Genomic DNA, 23,827 nt, shown 5'->3' with positions numbered 1-23,827 from the left:
ATAAATACAAATCTGATTTTTTGTGTGTCCAAATTGCTGCTGAATTCTGAATTTAGGTGTGAAAAACTCCTCTCATGGATCACTGTTGCAGGTCTTACAAACACACTACTGGTACATGGTACCACAATAATAGCTCCAGCATAAAAGTACACCTAATCAAATTGCGAGTAGTACCTACCTAAAATACAAAGGGGTCTGCGTATAAATTGGAGCCTGCCGTAGTGACCCTGGTACCGACTCCTGCATCCTGCCGACCATACTCGAAGCACACACTCCACAGAAAGCACCACTACAATTAAAGTTTCCTACAGAATGGATAAAGAAAAACAACAAATTATAAATCATACCAACATCTGCAATATGATGATTGGAATTGTGGAATGTACTTGATGCGACGAAAAAACAACAATCCTGTTTTACGGGCCAGTCAGACCCACATTTTGCATTTTGGGGGATTTTTTTTAAATTTTGCCAAAATTGTATAAATATTAGCCATTTGTTAGCCAAACTTCACTAATTTTGTCTGAAATTTTTTAAGCTTTTGGTGATATATTAGGGTCATTTTAGCCTCCAGATTTAAAAAAAAATCATCCACCAACCATACTTGCAAAGTCCATCTGCCCAAATGGGTTTGGGTTTTTGTTGCCTAAAGCATAATTTTGCGAAAAAGGCAAGCCTTAATTTAAGGTGCTGTCTTTTTGACAAAATATGAGATTTTAAAATAAATTTTGGGATCCCAAGGTTTAGTCAACCAATTAGATTCACTGAGAAACACATTCATGATATAGGTGCTGGATTGAAATACCTTTTTCTATCACTTAACCTGATCAGTTCCAGTCAAATTAAAAGTGAATATATACCTGATATCTCATTTTTATAACTTTCTTGAAAAAAACCTGCAAGAAACAGGCCCGTAACCAGGATCTATTTTGGGGGGGTGATTTTGAAAAAGTGGACTTTTTTTTCAAAGTTTGGACCTTTTTGGACTGGGGGAGGGCAGATTTTGAAAAAGTGGACTTTTCCCCCAAAATTTGGACCTTTTTTGACCAAAAAGGCATAAAACACCCAATGGGACTTTTGGGTCAATAAAGGGGGACTTTTGGGGCATTTTGGGATGGGGGAAGCCTCCCCAGGATACAGGCCTGGCAAGAAATTATATGTTAAGAAATCTTACGATGCTGCTTGAAGTGCACTTTGCACAAAAAACCTCAAATTGTCTAAAAAGTGAAAGAAATTTGTCGTCAAAACGGTCCATTACAGTGTGACACTTTTTCCATTTGTTTTGATGCACCTGTTTGTTGTTTACTAGTTGTTAAGCCATTAGCACTAGGCAAAATGGTTCCAAAAATAAGAACAAATAATTGGAGTTACCTTTTGTAGTTAGAGGTAATCCTTTCCTGATCCAAATTTGGATCAACTTCTTATAAGCAACACACAAAAATGGACTATGATCATCTTTCAAATAACTATCTTAAATCCTTATGACAAAAACAAATCACTGCACCAAACAAGAAATAGGTACCTAGACCTGTTTTGCTTGATATGCCAGGTTTTTGTTTTTTATGAGTACACAATTCACGCATATGTGACCATAAGCGATATCGCAGATAAAATGCAAAACCAACAAAGCCATAATTGCTCTGGAATCAGGTTTCATCTGATGGCTTGTATGAGTTTTGAAGACAAATACTTGTTTCAATTTCATACTTTATTTTGCAATATTTATGTAACTTTCTTTCCGTGCCATACAGGTTGAAGAAAAATCTGATCAAAAATAAGAAAACTTGAAATAACAATTCCTTGTAATCACCAACTATTTTGCAGCATGGGCTATTGTATTGGAAAACCACAACCCCCCTTCAGGGAGATTTTGGAATTCCATTCAAATTCAACAGTTTTAGCGATTCCAGATTCAAGAATTAAGAATTTTCAACAACAACAACAAAATTAATGGAAAAATTTGTGGAATATTTTCAAATTCCACACAAAATTTCCTAAATTTGACTGAATATTTGCAACTTTCAGCTGGATTTTAACATGAAAAAGGCAAAGAACTAGGCTATTCTATTCAAAATCCATACACCCCCTATGGAAAACATGACCTTAATCTTCCACACAGGGAGTGTAAATTTCAAATGGAGTCACCAATATTCAGGTAATGCCATTTGATATTCACACTATATATGGATGGATTTTGGCTGGAATAGCTCATTCCACCTGAGGCCTGACTGTATGGAATTAAGATAACAGACTCATCTTCTGCAGGGGTGTGTGAATTTCAAAGGGAATAGCCCATTAGACCAGCCAGCTCATGGAGGGGACAATGTCCTGAATAAAGAGTGTGATTGCTGCATAATTTTATTTCCTAAATTTACATAAAAATATAGAATTGGTATGTAAGCAGAGGCATCCTTTATTTTTTTATTGAATATTTCTGTTGAGGGACACGTTTGTAATAAAATGTTTCATACATGCAGATGCTTGATGTGCTTCTATTAGAACAATACTGAGGTGATTTGAGTTCAATTCAAACATATGCATAGTTTGATATAAAGGTTTGCAAGGGTGAAATAATTGAGTTTTTGAATTTTTAACATTTTACGAGTCTCCCACCAGGATACTTTGTTTTATATACATTGTTTAGAAGAAAACATGATGATGCAAGATACTGCTTTCTGCAAAACAATGCAATGTTTTACTTAGAGAATAAAAATATTGATTTGAGACCCAGCAATTTATCTATTGCCTGATATAACATGTTAAGCGCGCTTCAGACTCCGAGTATTGTACGTACAATATTGTATGTACAATATTTACGTTATTTAATCTATTGCATTCTATTTCAGTAATGTTTAAGTTCTAACGAATGTTTGATGACGAAAAATCGATAATATGTTACATACAATATCTAGCAGAAATATATTATCGATTTTACGTCATCAAACATTCGTTAGAACTTAAACAGTACTGGAAATAGAATGGCAATAGATTAAATAACGTACATATTGTATATACAATATTGTACGTACAATAAAAAGTCTGTATAGGCCTACTGCTTTAGATACCATTATTTGAAGTGGCACAATGAGGCAGAATGTTGGGCATAGCTATAGAATACCCATCTCACCTCCCAACACACAGGGTTAGTGTTAGGGTTATAGGGTTAGGGTTAGTGTTAGGGTTAGTGTTAGGGTTAGGTTATGGTTAGGGTTAGGGTTATAGGCACCCTGAGCGGGGTATTCTATAGTTACTCCGAATGTTGAGTTGTTCCATGTGAAAAAATGACATCTATCATGTTAAATCAGGCAATAGGTACATGGCTGTGTCTGAAAACAATACTTTTATTGTTATTCTGATCAGCCTTATAATTATGTTTGGATGAAATTTACGTCCACTTTTGTGATCAAGTCCACTCCCATGCGTGAAGTTGACCAGAGTCCTCACTCCTCATTCATGCAAAATACCACACTGGTGTGTGTGATCAGTGTTAAACATGTAGTCATCATACATACACATCTATTGCGCGTTATAACACTGCTCAGATATGAGAATAATCCAATGAGCTTGACAAGATAGCTCTTTAAGAATTCCAAGACACTGTCGTCAACATAGCAGACCTGATGATGCATCAAACTTTTCAATTTCTAGATTTCACCTGGTTATGATTGAATCATTAGATCACAAATACAGATGAAATTTCCTGCTTCAAAAGGTCATTTGATATTTGATATGTGCTTTTCCGTCAATACACGGGTCACATTTTAATTTCAAAGATTAAAAACTTACAAAACAGGTGTATGTGTGCTATTGCTTTCATAATTCCAAGTATTCAACTGTACTTTATGTTTTCATTTGGATAAATGAACACTTTTTGGAAAAACTTGACCAGTGGTTATGACCAGAGTTTACTTTAATGCACAAATTGCATGTATTTACGCATTCACAAATTTTAGGAGCCACTCAAATGCAAAGTGAAAAGCCCAACACATACGAAACCTTGAAAATGCCTCATTTCAAATGTTTAGTTTTAGTTTTGGTTTTGGTCACGAGGTTTCCTATTGTCCTGCCTAACCACTTGAATCATAAGATATCGAACTCATTGTTTCTACCTATTGTTAAAAACTGAACATTTGTGTCAGTCAGTTTCGGTTTTGGTTTCAGTTTCTTATAAGTGGTGTGAAGAACAAAATTATTTAGTTTGAAGTTACCTACTCTAAGTAATGTTTAAATTTCGCAGTGCAATATTCACGAGGAGAGAAATCGAGCATGGTAATCTACATTGAAAGACGTGGTTTACAAAATCGAATAAGCCTAGGCTAATTCACCTGTGAAAAAATATAGACCATCGAAATATTTGCATTCGACATTACAAAAGGGGCCACTATTGTAATTGTATAGGTGCTATAAACAAAATCGATTCATGTCCTTAATCCCATGTACCAGAATCGATGGAAGGCCATCATATGACCTCTAATAAACCTAATGACTTTTACTGAAGCAATTTTTACTGCAAAAGTAGAAGATAGAGGGGAGAAGAGATTGTATGTGGTGTGTGTGGGGGAGTGTGTATGTGGGGGAGATAAGGGGGTAAGGACAGGGAGAAAGAGAAACAGATGGGAGAGAGCATTAATCGGAAGTGAAAAGAGAAGGGGAGGAGAGCTCGAGATAGAGGAGATATCGAATGTAGGGGAGGAGGGGGAAAGAGACACTTAGGGAAGAGGTGGTTATATAGGTGGGGGAGAGGGGAGCCCCCTCTTAAAGAGGTATGGGTTGTGCTTACCGGGGATAATAAACTAATTCATAATCAAATCATTCCATGTATCATTTATGTTTCATACAAACAAACAAACCAACCAAGCCCCCACCCCACCCCATCCTTCAATATACGCGCATGTATATGATTTCTAGGCCTACAACTCGTGAGTGTAATATGCCACCTTCGACAGAGAGCATCAACTGTCGTCCGCAGGATAGATTTCGATATCAATCATGATAATAATTATGTTAGCACAATAGGCTATTGTATACTTCTGGTTATATACCCTATACTGTGTCCTCCCAGCATAATAGTGTTATGATTGCAGACCAGATCTGCTCTACTTTTTAATCCCTTGATTTTTGGTTTCTGAACAAAAGAGAAACCAAAACTAAAGATTTGAAAATATGAGGGAGTGTATCAATGATTTGATACTAGGTTGTGATAGACCCGGCCCCACAATTCAACACAAAAGTTGACAACCATAAGAGTTACCAAATTGCGCAGAAAAGGGGTTATTTTTTTACCAGTATAAACAAGGACCACAAAATTGGCAAAATAGGGGTATTTAATTTGCACTGTCCGTGAAATTTGACAGTGAAATCAGCAAAATAGGGGTATTTAATTTGCACTGTCCGCAAAATTTGGATAAAAGGGGTACTTGAGAAAATCCAGAAATTTTATGTCAATAGGCCTATTTAGTGTCATCGATATGGGGTATTTGAAATTCTAATCATTGAAAAAAAGGGGTTGTTTTGGGGCAAATTTTGTCATCGATTTTGCATGAAAAAGGGGGGTAAATTTGATGAAAAATCATTGCAAAGGGGCCATGGTTGTTAACTTTTGTGTTGAGTTGGAGGCCGGGGTGATAGACCACAAAAAAATATACCCTTCTTATTATGAGAATGAACCATGGGCTATGGCCGTAGCTAGTGCGGGCATGGGTCAGTAGTAATAAATAATATTTACTACTGGTCCGCACCCCTCTTTGATTTTCTTCAACTTATTTGCTTAGCTTTGCAAAATTGCGTTGCTGTACACTTCTTATTGACTGGCAGGAAATCAAGGCCGGGTTATCGATGACCTCCCAAATGAATGAGCTATCATGCTGTAGGGCCTAAAGGAACACTTTACTAGTGATAGCGATACATCGCATGGAGTATATTTCAATTTTCTTGTGCAATGCTGCGATGAAAAAAAGCATCTGCAGACGATGCTGTAAAAATGAAGTATACAATGGCCTTAAGGGATTGGATAGCAACCTTTGCACAGTATTTTTTGTGAGACATGAGACCACATCAGACACACCAAATTGCATTCTGAATACAAGGAATGTCCTTCTGATATCAAATAATTACCTAAAATATTTTGGGGAAAAATGTATATCTTCAATACGTAAGATCAAAATTTTCAGATGATGGTCGGCTTTTCCTCCTAGCTATATACATACACTTTAAGTACATCATTGGATTTATAAAGTTTATTTCGAGGACTGATAAATGTCAAAAATATCAATTTTTAATAATTTGCCACAAAATTTGTATTACATCGCAAATTTCAAAAAATCAAAATGATGTGATATCAGAAGGACATTCCTCGTATTCAAAATGCAATTTGGTGTGTCTGATGTGCTCTAATGTCCCACAATAAATACTGTACAAACGTCGCTATCCGATTACTTAAGTGTGTTATTGCAAGCAATCGCTCATGATATAAGAACTTTCAAGGTGACAGTATTAAACTTTTACAAATCTCAAAAGCTGTTGAAATGTAAAAACATTTTTTCTTCTTTTTGGAAATTTAATTACATCTTCCGAACTGCACTTCCTAACCAAACTATTGTTTGTTGTTATTAGATCTCGGCCAAGTACCCTTCAGCAACGCCATTCCGCAGCGATTGTACACTTCAGCTACATAATTTGTTTTTACCTTCTTGGCCAAGTTAAAATTCCAATATTTCAACTTTCATTAAATATGCGCAGGCACACCTCACGTCTCAGCCAGTCTCAGCCTGCCTGCAGTGTCTAAGTCATATGGTGCTTTCTGTACAGTTAATAAATGGCATGGTCCAGATCGGATATGAAATGATTGGGCAGAGCTTAGCTCGGCAAATTTGACATTTTGTTTAGTGCTTTCAAACACCCCCATTCTGTATGCTGACTTGTGTGTACTTTGAAGCGCAAGCATGGCAAGACAAACACAGTGTGACAGCGATTTAAAGTCAAATGCGTTTTATGATTTCTTCTTGATGCTGGTTGCGTTTGGTTGCTAACTCACAATGTGAAAAAGTCAACATGACATTCTTTAGAGCTGCTCACGTATGGCTTTGACTTTTAATATCATCTCTTTTGTCTATTTTCTAAATCAAATATTGTCAAGTGCTAATAGGGCAGGAGCTAGGTTATTAGGCTATTCGGTTGAAATCCATACACCCTATGGAAGACATCACCTTAATCTTCCACACAGGGAGTGTGTATTTCAAATGAGATTACCTGAATTTCAATTTGAAATCTACACTTTCTGTGTGGTAGATTAAGGTCATGTCTTCCACAGGGGGTGTAGGGGTTTCATATAGAATGGCCTATTAGTAGTACAGCAATAAGAATGAACATTAGGTTAAAATGAAGGTTCAAAGGGGTTAAGTCTGGCTTAGATTATTAAAATATTCGGTGTTGTATACTTTCAATAATAAGTATTCGTTAATCAATGTTTTTAAAACACTGACTTTTAAAAGTCAATGTTATTGTTATCTTCTTTGTTTTGCTGATGAAAAAGGTATTCACCAGTGAATGGTGAATACTAATATTAATGCTCTGCATGCTAGCCATGCGCTTCAACGAAAAAAGTTGAAGTTTTGAAATATTTTCTCAAAATAGCAAGAGCTATCTTAAGAACTACTGAACCAATACTAGGCTTGTTTGTACTCATTTTAATGCATTTGTCATGCTGATACCAAATATGGTCATGAAAATTTAAATTTCTGAATTTTTTGAATTTCTGAAATTTTTGAAACATGTCGTCTGCAGTTATAAATTAAAATTAAAATTAAAAATAGATTCTCCCCCAAAAAAACAAAAAACAAAAACAAACTGCACAGCATATAGCTTTCTTACCAAATGTTTCTGAGATAAACTTGTTGTTGACCTTATACAAGTTTGCCATTTATTTTCCATTTTTGTGTATAGCTTTGCTGTCTTTGGTGGATGGTCATGCACAATTGGATCTCTTGTCATATTACCGTACTGACGCGAGTATAGTCCCACCCCGTTTTTGGGTGAACATTTTTCAAAATTGGGGGGTGGGACTATACTCGGTTTTGTAGTGTCCCTGGACCTAGACCTAAATGCTAGGATCATTCATGGTTGACCTAAAAAATTTAAAAAATTTTTTTTTTTTGAATTTACTGCGGTGTTTTGTGTTTTTAATATGAAAATTTATACTTTGTTTTCATGTCATACTCTATTAATGATATCAAAATGCATTGAATTTGAATGCATTTTGATATCATTAATAGAGTATGACATGAAAACAAAGTATCAATTTTCATATTAAAAACACAAAACACTGTGTAAAATTCTTTTTTTTTAAATCAACCATGAATTTAGGTCTAGGTCCAGGGACACTCAAAGCCGAAAAAAATAAATAACTTAAAAAAAAAAAAAAAATTGAAATTTTTGAAAATTTGGGGGTGGGACTTTACTCGAAGGTGGGACTATACTCGCGTCAGTACGGTATGTATACCATTTTTCACCTTGATGTGGCAGGGACATCAATGCGTTGAGGCGGCTGTTTCGCAAGCGTATCTATGCAGCCTCTTTACGTGCATATGCCAGCACTTTGAGCGAACACTTGCTATTTGAAGCTGCGTCCAATGAAATCCGCACTGATGTCACTGCCAGATCAAGGCGAAATATGGTATAATAAGATATAAGTTGTACTTACCAGGGCAAAAACAATATGATTGCATGTCTTATAAAATTTTTGCACTGTTGCTAGAATACTAGTAAGAAGGCACAGGAAGAGCACAAAAAAGCTGTAGGAAAATACAAAAGAGAACAAACAATGGGATTAGCATCAAAGTTCATCTGTATTGGTTATCCATTTAGGAAGATTTTAACTTTTGTTAAGGGGGTACTACACCCCTGGCCAATTTTGTGCCTATTTTTGCATTTTTCTCAAAAATTATAGCGCATTTGATACAAGTAAGAGATGTATATTATAGGGCAAAGACTACAACTACAGCACCTAAAATTCAGCAACTCAAGGCAAGTAGTTATTGATTTATTGATCAAATACTGGTTTTCCCTCATTTTTGACTGTAACTCCACAACTGTTGTCCGTCCTGAAATAAAATTTCCAGTGCAGTAGTTGTAGTCCTTGCCCCTATTAATATACATATCCTACTTGTCACCAATGTGCTATAATTTTTGAGAAAAATGCAAAAATAGGCACAAAATTGGGCAGGGGGTGTAGTACCCCCTTAACATGTAGTATTAGCTGTAGTAGTACCAGCTGAAAATTGTGGATTTAAATACTTTTGTATTGAGATCAAGAGTTAAAATATTTTTATAAACAATTTGATCACACCACATATACTGTATTTCGTCGAATAAACGCCCCTGGGGGCGTTACATTTTCCCAAGGGGGGAGCGTTTATTCAAGGTCAATTTTAGAACGATAATTCCCGTTAAAATCATTAGGTAAACTAAAAACACATGCTAAAATGGTGGGGACATTTATTTGAGGGGGGCGACTATTTGACGAAATATGGTATGTAAACACTGCTAAATGCAGGCAAAAAACAACAACAACATATTCACACATGTGCATTTTATTGGCCACACCACTGACTTATAGAGTGTTTACCACCTACATCCCTGACCCACCCCCACACACATGTGAACACACCCATCCCAAACACACATCTTTGCATGACTCATACATATCCATCGAACACATCATTTTTAACATTAAATCTTCACACACTCCAACCTCTCTTATCCGGACCTCTTTTATACAGATCTCTATGTTATCCAGACAATTATATATATTATGTAAGACATAAGACAAATAGGGACATGCACAGTTTATATGTCAATGATTCAATAATACAGTTGCACGAGATGTGGCAGCCATCACTCGATCAGTGACCTTGGAATAAAACCGGAGATCTCCGGATTTATTACAAAACTCAAAGTTAACTGTAATTAAAGAACTTCAGGCTTAGTTTTTCACATGGTATTTTAGTACATCATTGGGCATTACAAAGTAGAAATTCAAGAAAAATTGAGGGTGTCACTATGAAGCAAATCACACATTATGGCTTTAATCTTATTCTCTGAAGATTTTGTCCAAGCCTTAACCTCATGAGCACTACTGACTGAATTATCAACCTCTAAGAACTATTTTGATTGGTTGCAAGAGGGCTATACCATGGATTGAGCCAATCAGAGATATGGTAAGAAAAGTCATTAGGGATGAAGGGGATTGCTCCAAGGTCTAAAAGCTCTCTATTTTGATTGGTTACTCTGATGATTATATCATGTAATTATCCAATCAGGGGCACTGTAAGAAAGCCAGTAGTGCCCATGGTGCTTAAACTCCCACTACAGTCTTCTCTTTAAAGCTTTTTCAACAAATCAACTTTTCGCTACGATATTTGAAACTATAAGCTTAAACTAATAAACAAGCGAAAGTGTGCCTTGAAATTTAGGTCCCTATTAATAGTCTGTTCATACCATATTGCAATAATGCCAGTGTTGCCTACATCCCTACAGGTCTACTATGTGAACCAGCTGCCAAAGCTGTTAGGTGAGTCCAGCTGGATGTGAATTTCTCTTTTCTTTTTGCTTTGTTTTTACAAACATTTTATCCTCATACAGCTGAATATTTCATAAATTTTAAGAAAAACCCGATATATTTTAAAATGCCCATATGTGACGTGTCATGTCAAAAGGCAGGTTATCAATTTTGAGATTTTTACATATCTTAAATATAGAGATATGTTGCTCCACAACACCGTTTTCCCTAATGAAATTGGACATTCCTAAGCGAAGATATTGAGTTCGTAAGTTATGATATTATAAAATTGGAAATTGAGATATCAGCCTTTAAAAATATTATTGACAATGTTAAGAGTATAGGTATTACCTTGAAAAATGTCTCAAAATATACAAGATGCCAGTTATATTGCGGTCTGAAACTATCAGACAATATCTTTAACATTAATAGCATCACAAATTCGCAACAAACCCAAATTGTGAAAAAAATCATCCCGGGCAGATTTTTGGCTATTTTTCCATTTACGATCCTGCCCAGAAGTGTCTTCTTTTGACATGACATGTCACATATGTTGATATGTTGAAGCAAAAGCAAGTAAACGTGTACACACCTGTACATTGAGCATGCACTGTGTGTATGCTTAGATGAGTGAGGACGCAATTAGGTGTACAAGTCACAATGTAGGCAATAGTGAATTAAGTCAATATCCATCTATCTCAAATCTCACATGATTAACTACACTTTATTGAAATTGTGGCCAGGCTTCGAGAACTTCCATCAATAAACACTATGCTTTGATGCCGTAATAACCTTTATTAGAACAACTATATCATGGCAATGTTTTCAATACAGCACGTACCAACTAGGCCTATAAAGCTTGCAAATTGAACTTGGAAGCGAGGTAAAGGATAAACAACTTTCAACTTAGTCAATGAGATTCATGGGTGACAAATACCAAGTACCAGGACAAAATTGCCAAAATATGCGATACGCATCTTGCTTTTTAAACCAAAATGAACCAAATTTTAGTATTCGAATTGCACATATTTATGCCAGGAAAGTCATTACAAACTTTCAATTTTGCCCACATTAGATATTCTGGACCATCCACTGTTATTTTTCCAGATCAATATTCAGCAACTTTTCCACAGCCAGGAATTGAACCCAGGACCTCATGCATTCGAAGTGAGAATTCTAACCACTGAGCCACGGTCTCCCCCTTAGCTACAGCATTACAAAATGGAAGGTTCAATTTCAAACTGAGAATGTGCACAACTCAAGAAACTAGAATACCTAAACCTGCTAAATAAATAAATCAGAGCAATATCAAACCTGGATCAATACATGATGACATCCTCAGTGCAATCTGTATCAACTACACACAGATTTCACTTAAGAACTTAAGTGCACGAGCGATGGTTACCGTGAATTGTTTGTGTAATAGGATATGTCACATCCCTACTGTACCTGGATGCTAAAAACAGCAATTTTCTTAATGCATGTTTCAAGCACATCAGACTTCAGACATGGAAACAGATTACGTAGAAAAATGAGAAAGCACAAACAAGCAACTGTTAAATCCAATTTTCAACCATTGAGTAAAAACACAGAAACATCTGAAACACTGAAAATATTCACATGTTCACCTCAGACACAAATGCACCCCGGTTCTGATATCTGCAATCAATCCTAGGTTCCAGGATCGTGCATAGGCAAACTGTGCACGTAAAGCCTGTGCATTGATACTCAATCAGTTGAGGTAAGCACGTATATGGAAGGAAGGAAGGAAGTCTTTGACATTTTGACTGGAGCGAGGTGTCTCTTATCTGCTTTTACCCTATAACCCTAAAACTGAACACTGCTTTTTGCTATCAGAAGTTAAAGAAGAAACAAAAAAGCAGAGAAGATGAACAAAGAAGTCACTTGGTACCCCCGAGATTCGAACCTTGGACCCCGCGCGCGCCAAGCACATGACCACCTGGTAGCCACGTGGTTTCGCTGGCCCAGCCAGCGATTCTGTGGGCATATAGCACTTAGGGTGATTGTGTCATGGCATCACATGGGAGTCGTGCATGTGCAGTGGTTATCCTTGTGGTATTTTGTGATGTCAATCAATTAGAATAAATGCAAGAAATGTTGTATCTAGAAATAGGGGATGAAGCAAATAGAGGACACAGTATCAAGCTTTGCTCTTCCACTCTCAGCCATTACAACCTATACACCAAAAATCTACTTCTTGATTACGCTATATAGACTTATCAAATTTCACACAATATGTTTGGACTTGTTGAACCTCAACTTCCCAATCCTTTCCCAGGAAAAAAACACCAGCCCTATTCCTGAATGTAAGATACTACCCACTTTCACATTTGGGCTATTCCAGTTGAAAAACATACACCCCCTATGGAAGACAAGACCTTAATCTAACACACAGGAGGGTGCAGATTCCAAATGGAATCACCCATTTAGGTAATCCCATTTGAAACTCACTATGTGGAAGATTAAGGTCATGTCTTCCATAGGGTGTGTATGGATTTCAACTGGAATAGCCCAAAGCAGTATAAGTCTCTCCATCTCCTACATTTGGCCATTTTCTAAACTTGACCCAGCAGTGCATTTATTTTTAAAGTGTGTTTGCTCAACCAGTTCTTACTATTGTCTGTTTACATTCAGTAAAGTAAATGTTAGCCGAATACCGAGTAAATAGTATCACTACTTTGAAACCATTTGAACATATCTAAGGTTTCATCCCAACCACCATTCGGACAGCTTCTGAAACATCTACATTATTTCCAAGGTTCTATTTTCAAGATGACTATTTCTCTTGTGTCTTATTCTTCTTTTATTTATTTTAACTGCTTGTTTGTTTACTTGTTTTTATACGGGGGACATTATTAAATTACCATTTTTATGAACATGATGAATGTTTTAATGATCTAGTAACTTTGATGCTATGTCCATGAATGTATGTGTAGTTAAATAGCAAAGAAGAGCATTTTAAATATATGCCTGAAAACATACCAGTATGCATGGTTGATGTCTAATTTTTTTTTAAGTAGTTATACACAGGGAGTGATGAAGAGACTCACACAAATTCAAACCATTAAATTTGACCACCATCATGATTACCACACCAGATTATCCTTCAACCAGTTCAAACATTGTCCATGAAATTGACCTCACCCAATTAGCCATCTCCAACCTGTACCTTGTGTAGGACTATCATATAACCTGTCTTAGCCCTTAGCATGAGTGTATTCCTTCCTGCATCAAGGGATGACCAATATCTATTACATCACTCACTTTAACATGCTCAAGTACAAAATTTTCTTTCCCTAAGATTACATATTTAGTACTACATTCTAATTCAGAAGAATTGCACAAGAAATCCTCAGAAATACCACATGTTTTGCCAACCCTCCATTTTGGCACATGGTGGTGTTACAAGGTACGATATATACTTAAAAGTTTTTGGATGTTAAACGTTTTGGAAAGTATACATCTTGCAGGGTAGGGTCTTCTTACTTTACAAAACAAGATTTGGGAGGGCGAGTTAGCGCAGCAGTAGTTCCCACGCTTTGCACCACTGAGGTCCCGGGTTCAAGCCCCGGCGCGGCCCAAGGACTTATGTGCACTTGGTTTATCCCGATTCCATCCTCACTATCACAAAAATCGGTGATTAGTTGTTTGATTATCAAAAACTTCCTTCACCCAATGGAATTTGGGGGAGCTGCACGGATAATTGGTGGATGTTACAATCTAAATGCGGATATAGGTGTGCGCCGTTCGGCAGCAACTGGCCTAGTTGATGCGATCTGATTGTGATGATTCACCATTGCAGCGAAATTACATCGCTTTGAGTCCTCTAAGATCTGGAGAAAGGCGCTTTAAAAATCCAAAATTTATTTAAGATTTTGTATAAGATTATGGTATACCCATATTGTCGCACAGTTTGAATTCCTTTCGTCATATTTTTAGAGCTGGGCAGTGCTTGGAGAAGCATGAAGAAGAAAAAGGGACTATTTTCTTGTAGGCCATATCTGTTAAAGGTGCTTTAAATCACTGAGAAATACCAAGCTAAATAGCCAAAACAGTGCTTTTAAAATCATGTTAATTCAAAATAACATGCAAAATTGACATATTTTCTGCAATTATTTTACAGTTTTGATGAAAAGTTCCCCCAAATTCATCCACTACACATCTATTTTCCCCGACTCACATGTAAATGGGGTATGGGTATGTGCGGTGGTCAAGGGTCCCTTTTTCAGGCTCCCCAGCAGTTCCTTAAGACCCACATTTGGATCATGCTCCAGTTCTTTGAGCCTCAAACTCTGGCAATTGTAGCTCTTTAGCCAAAATTTGGAAAATTTTGGAATTTTTTTAGCTCCAAAGCCTATAATTTGGCCCAATTTTAGTTCACAAGACCCACCAAAAATGATGAAATTTCAGTTCATCAAGCCCCTATTTTTTTCCCAAAATCAGTTCTTAGTTCCCAAAGTTCGGCGCTCCGCGCCGCACACCCCTACCAAAATTTAAGTTGAGTGCCCCCGGGCTATTTTCCCACTCAACTGGTGTGTTCCTCTCAGGTCCCAAAAAGGAGGGCACACTGTCAATTTTTGGCCTTTACACTTCAGTGGTTTAAACAAGAAAAGTCTCAGGTCCTAGAATTGTTAGTAATTTGGGGTATCAACCTACTTGCAACTGATATTGTCTTATAATTATTAGCATTCCCTCTTGACAGTTGACTTGCCCCTCCCCTCTTCACTCCCTCTGATAAGGCCAAGAAAAGTCGATTTCAAGTTTCCTGTCACCCGCCCTCACTTCATTTTCTGACCCTCACTTGAATTCATTATTGTGATTTTCCAAAAAATACCAATGAAAACTGGTTATACATGTATTTGCAAAAACAAATTATGAATATCCCTTTATTTTTTGTGGAAAAATCTAAATCAAAACATACATTTTGCTGTCAACCTTGCAGACTCTTTTTAATATACTTTTGAATCTCATTTGGGCTAAACATCCATCTTCAAGTGAGTGAGCGACAAATAACAACACATTTTACATGCGTGTTGGTCATATAATGAAAGGCAGACAAATAATGAATAATGAAAAAGTTACCTCACTTGTTTTCAGAAATTATGTGACGGGAAACTCTAAATTGACTGTTAGGGGCCTAAGGTCCTGGCTACACCACTCTGTGGCATGGATGTCTGCAATCAGTTTTCTGTACAGAAGCATATACCAACACTGTCAAACAGCCTAAAAACAAATGTGTAATAGATCTACCAATGTCAAAAGTCCAGGGTTATGTATCAACAAGAATGGGTATTAATATCAAGATGCCTTGTTTTTTATACAATGAAGATGTACATAATACACTCTCTTTTAGAATGCATTCCCTTATCTAATATAATCTAGAGAGGGAAGGGGATGAAGTAATTCATTAATGTGCATAATATTGTTAAAATGCTATTTCAAAGTTTGATTCTTTTTAAGCAACTGCTGTTCAGTTTACTCATTAAAGAGGGTTGTTTAATCTTTTTAAACATCATTTTAACAGTATATAGACCACTTGGCATGTGACGTCATTGCCCGGCAGTATGCGCATTTAATTATGGCAATTTCCATTGTTCTTTGCCCTGCAGTGTGCGTGACGATCGTAGTTTGCTAAGGGCACATGCATTTTAAATCGCCCGCCACATTTCATATAGTACAAGAAAGCCATTGAACAGTGTAGAGGCTCGTTCAAGCATATCGATAGATGGGTCCCTCGCCTTTGTTGATAAACACTGATGTCAAGTGGTCTATAGGAACTCAATTTGGGTGTTGAAAAAGTAATAGATGTTCTTTTCTTTTGGAAATTAAGATTTAGTCTATTTGTTATATTCACCTAAGTTTTACTTGTAAAAAAATATAAAAATAACAAGTACGAATAAACAACAATTTTGTGTAAAATTGTTGGTTCTCTTGTCTGACACCCTAAATGTAGTTCATCATCACGCATGACGTATACTGTGATATTTGCAATGCACAAATAGTAAATCTACATTGCCTGAACTAAAAACTGTATTATTGACATGGGTCTTCTCTTGCAACTATGCAGTTTGGAAAGGAAAAATGTGGAGCTGGAACTTTTACAGACCTTGGTGTATATAATATGCACCATATTTCAGGCTCATGCATCTTACTAATGCCACTGAAACATACATGGTAATATCATCTATGTAAAACAATGAGTTTGGTTATATATTACAAAACCTCATAAAAGTCTCAACATCCATGGTATATACGATGCATAAATCGATGTTCAATATCTTCTGGTGTATCCTGATACCCACACCGTCACGCAGTATGGTGAATTATGTACATGCAACAGATTGTGCGGCGAAACATTAGATTCGATACCGTTGTAGTCGTCGTCATTTTATGGCATAATTCATAAGATGATTATCTCGAGTTACAAGGAATAAAGACATAATGCCATCCACACTGGAACAGATATTGGAACACGTGTGTTCTAATATCTGTGCTGGCACCTGTCCAACACTGTGATTTCACCCTATTGCATGTAACATAAAGAAACCTGACTGATACCAGCAAGTACTGTAGGAGTACAATCGAATTTTCTTCTAAAATATAAAGTTCTTCACCGGCGTGTCCAGGATCTGTTCCTGCAGGGCTTTTTCAAAGTTATGCGGGGTGCTTAATGGCTAAAATCACCAACAAATGGCTGATTTTACATGTTTTTTAAAAATGAGAGCAGGGGGCTTCAGCCTCCAAAGCCCCTCCCCCACCAGCCCCTCCGGACACGCAACTGTTTTCAGTATAGGTCACTGATATACTGTTGGTTTTAAATTATAGAAATATCCCATTGTTATACTAATGATGAGAAATTAAAGACTAACTCATGATCCAATTCACTATATATGGGAGTGTTCAGATTGTCATAGAATTCTTGAGGATTAGTACACTTGAGAATTGCGATTCCTGAATCACCAAATGTGTGTCCATATAACTCCAATGTTTGGTTTCAAAGTGCTGGCTGGGAATTCAAAGCTTACCATAGTCTTTCAACATGCATGTTCATGTACACATCAAATAAAAGGTTTTTAATGAGACCAAAAATAAAGCGATATTTTCATACTTTTCTACCCAGAGTCGAAATATAGGCATCAAAGGTCGAAGGTATTAATTTTGTACATCAGAGTCAATTTCGATGACGTACTGGCAACCACGTGATTTGCTAGGCATATTTCTATTGGTTAGTTTTCCCGACTGTACTAAAAGAATTATTTACCTGGTGTAGTCGATGTGTAGCACTCAAGGACTACTCGAGGATCATTCAGGGAGTTGCAAAATCACCTGAATTTCTTGGGGATATATTTGAGGATAAATTTGGGGATAAACTTAGAGATTGAATCCTCAAGACAGATTACACAGCAGATTTGCTCAAGGTTTTGCTCTGGAACCACAAAAGTTCTCTGTGTGGATGTACCTCGTATACAATGTGTAGCATTAAAAGGGCAATTCCCTCAAAAGTTTCAAGCAAACGTTTGCAAAATCTACCTTCACCTATCCTTTGCAAAACCTGCCTTCACCTACGATATGAGTTACCACAAGAGCAAGATGCTTCAAATCAACTCCAGTTGTTTTATATACTCTCAAAGGTACTATATTGTAGATCACTTCAGATCATATATCTACTTGCAAACAGAAAACACTGGAATCATTGCACAGAAGTAGTTTTGAGAAGTAGCAATGTCAATAGCATTGCCAGAAATATAAATATAATTTAGTTCTTCATATCTTGCTAAATCTATACTTTCATTTCACTCCATTACTAATTTACTACATGTATATGTGTCATTTGATTCTTTGAGCTGAAAAAAAGTTCTGTCTCTTTCTTGCTCTTTCTTTTATGTCACTCCACTTTTTACTCTCTCTTACTCTCTCTCTTTCTCTTTGATGTCTCTTTCTCATTTGTCTCTTCTCTCTCTCTTTCTCTCTTCTCTTTACTCTCTCTCCCTCACCCTTATTCTCTGCCGGGGGTACACACATATATGAGGTATACAGGGATATGCCACTCGAATGGGTCACTTTTTTGCACGGAAAATCCTCAAACATGGGTCTCGATTTGAGAAAAATTGGTCAAAAACTGTCAAATCAGCCGTTTTTTTAGGTACACTGGTCCTGATTTGAGAAAAGAAATCCCTAAATATGGGTATGGGTTTCAGAATTCTAGCAGCACACCCCTGTCAAAATGTAATTTGAGTAACCCCCTTTCTCTGTCATTTCTTCAAATTCTCATTTGCTCTCATTCCGTTCTCGCTTCCTCACTCCATACAATGCTCAATTGTACAAGTCACATAGAGATTATCACAGAGGTTCACATAAGTGTCAATCAAACTAGCATCACATCTATCCTATCAAAATAATAAAAAATACTCCTAGCTTAAGGAAAATTAATCCCCCAGGATGGGATGAAGGTAATCAGATGGATTATATGATCCATTAGATATCATGCCCACGGTTGGAGCACATCCTATGGGAATTGATGCAAAGTTCAATGTTCTCAACTCCGACAATACGTGAGCATGCGATCACTAGGATCCACAACATGCTCATCTATCAGGGCACAGTTCTTTAACCCCAATACATTTACACATTCATTGAATGACCCTTGAACATTTGGGTACAAAAACTCATACTCTGCAACTTGAGGTCAAATTTTGCACTCTGATTGTTTGATTGAGGTTATTGAACTATGTCACTGGGATGTGGCCATTGTGGTCCATAGTGTGAGAGCATGCAATGGTGTATCCTACCCAGGATCAGTAGCAATTCAATTACACATCAATTGGGATTGATTGGGATCTCCGTCATGTCCCCAAATGTGAATTCAGCATTGTCAATATTTTTTATGGATATAAATCCAGGGGAGTGGTAGTAGAGGCCCCTAGGCCTCCGCAATCTGTGTATCTGCGGGTACTCAGAAGAAAAACACTCCCTCCTTTTTTTGCTCTTCAACAATACCCCTTTTTTGGTTAAAACTCAAACAATATTTGTGACCAGGCTCTTTCCTTATGAAACAAGGTCATTTTTAATCATTATGATATTTATACAATAAAATTTGTATTATTGTGAATTTGTAAAAATCAAAATTATTTGATATCAGAAGGACATTTCTCGTATCAAAATGCAATTTGATGTGTCTGATGTGCTCTCAGATCCCACAAAAAACATGAAAACATTGCTACCCCATTCCTTAAGGAAACAGCAAATTTTTATTTGCCCTGATCCATTCAGCACTTGGCTCCATATACTTTATCATACCGTAAAAACTTGATAGTTAGCATATGTGCTTACTATCGAGCGCTTTTAAAACATGTAGAGCCCCATCCACAAAAGTGTAAAGGGTTTTGAGCATATCATTGATACACATAGTTATATATGAACAAGTAAACCTGCAAATGTGTGTCTCAACCCCATTAGCTCAGCTTGTAAAGTGCCAAACTTTGGTACAATTTTATGTTTTCAAAAATCGCTTGATAGTAAGCATATATGCCAACTATCAAGTTTTTACGGTATAGCCACATTAGTTACTTAGTATCTGTGTATCAAAATTGTCATCAGTACTCGTCTTAGGCTGTTCTACAAAATTTGAGATGTTATCGCTTTTATTGCTTACAAAGTGATAGGTGCGATTATAGAACATATTAATCCTACAAATATATTTTGCCTATAGCCAGCACACAAGCTCTATCAATTGATTTGTTGTTGTGTTGAGAAAGACTTTAGAATCACCACCTTAGAGATCTTAAGTTGCTCCAGTTTTTCTTATTATTTGTTTTGTGATGATATCACAAAGTACTAACACCTCGAATATGAGATTTGTCTGATGATAAAAATGCATAAAAGTGTCTCTGGGCAGAACTTTTATAGCAAAAGATTATTTTAATTTGCTTCATTGTTAGTTGCGTATTTTATACAAGAAAACTGTGAAAATATAAGCATCAAGTCATTTAAAAATTTCAGGTTACTCTATTGGACTATTCCATCAAATCATCACCCTCCTTCCTGAGAAAGATGATCTGCCTTATATCTCAATTCAACTACAGACTGCAAAAGATTTAAGGTACCAGTTATTTTCACCCTGTATACAGTGGCGTAGCTGGGATTTTTTCCAGGGGGGGGCAAGCCTGTATGGGGCGGGGGCCCAAATCCACCAAACAAAAATTTTGCCGCCCCTACCTCAACAGCCCGAAAAAGTTGACCCAATTTTTTTTTCGGTGGTTTGAAAAAGTGAAGAGCAAAAAAAAAAAAGGATTATAGCCCTAAAAGCAACCATTTTGATATACAGTACTATTTTTTAACAAAATTTTATATGCCATCTCTTTTCCCCTCCTCTCCTCCCTTTTTTCCTCTCTCTCCTTTTTACTCTTTTTCCCTTTTTTTTTGCGCTAGGGGGCGGGGCCCAAATAGCCTATTTTTGCCAGGGGGCAATTGCCCACCCTTCCCCCCGGCAGCTACGCCACTGCCTGTATATCCTACACAAAGACAGCTATGTTATAATTAGAACTAGCAGCCCATTAGCTGCATCTTTTAGCTGGGATTTTAGATCTTATTTGTTGAAATCGGTCAAGAAATAAAAACATGGTGATCGAAAACCCAAGGAAGGAATTAAATAAAAAATTGCACTTAAATATTCTAATCACTGGAAAGCACAGTTCTTGGTTCTCTTGTTCGAGATCGATTTGGGTACAAATCAATAGGGTATCCAATGGAGCAATCTGCAACTTCTGAATTTCCATCTTCCTTGGGTTTTTGGATAAACATATTTTTATTTCTTGACCGATTTCAACAAATAATGAGATCTTAAATCTGAAGTTTGAAAATCGCAAATAATATAGAGGTTATCCACTTTATTCATGTGTGACTTCTAACAAAATGTGCTGGTTCCCGTAGTATTCCTCATTCAAACCAAGTCAATGCACGACCTTGGAGTTACCTGCATGACTTTGGCAGGCTATTTTGAAACAGTGATGGTTGCACATGCAGGTATTTCTTTTGAAAGTCCTAAACAAGGTATAGCAGTCGCCAATAGGATATGCAGCTTATAGAACTAAAGTTTAACACAGTGCAACAAGTTAAACTCAATTTACCCTTGCTGAGAATGGGCCAATCCATGTTATTGTTTACCGGGTCAGATGTCAATCATTGTCATGCAGATAAATTTGTATTGTTTGGCTCGACCCGGGAACCAATGGGATTTGCCGCCTTCGTGGGTTTCGGGCGTGATTAGGTGGTGATTTATTCACTGTTGGTTTTGTATTGGACACGACAACAACAAAAATCTTTGCGTCCGAGTGTTTTTCAATTTCTCTGTCTTAGGGTAAACGGATAACCTCTATTGTATGCGAAAATAACAGTGTACAGTATTTCTTCCACTTTTGTCATCATCATTTACCAAAGCACCCACATGTATACCCATAAAAGATTGAAGGAAAATGTGCTAACATAGCCAAAGGGATTAAGCATAGATTAACCCAGAAGACAACAAATCCATTGTTTCTAAGAAATTTATTCTTTTGGTTAAAACCTGTTTGTTTTTATTGATAGAAATCCCACGCAACAAATGCTTGCATGCATGTTACTGGAAGGTATTTGGATGCCTCCAGGAACAAGTCAGAATACTTGCTTTTCACAAATGTTGATATAGAATGGCGTGCACACATTTGGACACAGCACTAACGCTAGTTACGCTTTGCAAAATTAATGACTGGCACACGCTTATGTGACTTACGCAAGTATGAGTTTGGAGCTTTATTGATGCGCGCAGTAACAAAAACCGAATGATTTTCGCCTCTTATAAGCCGGACAAACTTTAGTGAGGATAATGTTATTCTTACCACTCATTTGTGAGCATATAATATGATTCTCCATTTTGAGTGGTTCTAAGTTCAAGAAGGCCCCATCTTCAATAGCTGCCTTATAAACATTTGACAATTTTAGCATTCTAATACTGTATATATTTTAAAATATGACATCTGGCAGCTATTGCAGAAGGGAGCCTTCTTTCTATTAACCCCTTCATTTGTTAACAATTTCAGTCTGAATCTCCTCCATGCTCAAAACCCCGCACCTTTCTCAAATCCCCATCAAATCAAATCAAACAATTATTTGCCAAAGTATATCTTCACACTTCAATTCCAATCTACGGCTGCATCTTGCGCTGAACCGCAACAAGACAATTTCCATAATTGTCTCGATATAATGACGTACATCTCCATCAAAGTGACCTTTTAGGCATAGAAGATGGTGTAAAATCCAATGAGCCTAATAATCCCCGCCTGGAGCATGTTAATAACATCACAATTGATGTATGCATCAAAGGGAAAAAATCTAATTCTACAGACAAAATTATAGTAGAAAGTTAATCATTTCCATCTAACAACATGGGAACAAGAGTCTATACACTGACCATGGTATAAAGGGATATTAAAACAAAATAGTGCTGCTACAGATCTTTATATTTTAAATATTGTGACTTCTACATGACCGCTGAATGCTGTTCCAATCATCAACATCAGTGGCCCCATAAACGGGAGGGGGCCTCAGCCCCCCAATAAGTTTGGTGGTTATGGAAAAGTACCATTGGGCCCCCATTTATTTGGGCCAAGCACCTTCCCCCCCCCCCCCATATTTAACATCTTCCGGAGCCTCTGAACATAAATGACTTTTCAAGTAGAAACAACACAAAATGGAGCAAGCAAGCTGTGTCTCTCTCAGAAAGGTTTAAAAATCAGATCTTTCATGCATTCCAGGCCTACAGCAGTTGTTCACACTTAACTTATCAATTATGTGACTTGCGATAGGTTTCTGACAATTTCATGACCAAAATCAAATACAGAAAAATACAATGGGCACTTTAATGATTGATTGCCTGATACTGGGGCATTGGGCTATTCCAGTTGAAATTCACACTACCCCTGTGGAATATTTATTGAAGTCTTCCACAGAGGGAGTATGAGTTTTGAATAAAATAGACAATTGCGTATCTTCTGTTTGAAATACTTACTCCAGTTGTGGAAGATATAGGTAAAACCATAATACAGGGGGAGTATGGGTTTCAAAATAATTAACCCTGACCAATTACATATGAAAAACATACTCCCCCTGTGGAAGATATTTCCAAAATCTTCCACAGGGGTAATGTGTCTTTCAAGTGGAATAGCCCATTTTCAGATGATCTAAATATTCTAAAGAATAACAAATCAAGCAAGAAAA

At 36.8% G+C, this 23,827-nt stretch overlaps 1 protein-coding gene across 1 annotated transcript in view; it reads right to left on the bottom strand.

The window, feature by feature from the left end:
- The window catches only part of LOC140150564 (potassium voltage-gated channel subfamily KQT member 1-like), a 299,462-nt gene that overhangs the window by 23,849 nt on the left and 251,786 nt on the right, over positions 1 to 23,827 (bottom strand). The window contains 2 exon segments of the mRNA XM_072172598.1: positions 179 to 305; positions 8,699 to 8,789. Of these exon segments, the coding sequence (XP_072028699.1) occupies positions 179 to 305; positions 8,699 to 8,789 (218 nt within the window).

The sequence above is a fragment of the Amphiura filiformis genome, chromosome 4 (assembly GCF_039555335.1).
Source record: "Amphiura filiformis chromosome 4, Afil_fr2py, whole genome shotgun sequence".
Taxonomy (NCBI): Eukaryota; Metazoa; Echinodermata; class Ophiuroidea; order Amphilepidida; family Amphiuridae; genus Amphiura; species Amphiura filiformis.
The sequence above is the reverse complement of the archived record's forward strand: the minus strand, read 5'-3'. Positions and strand labels throughout refer to the sequence as shown.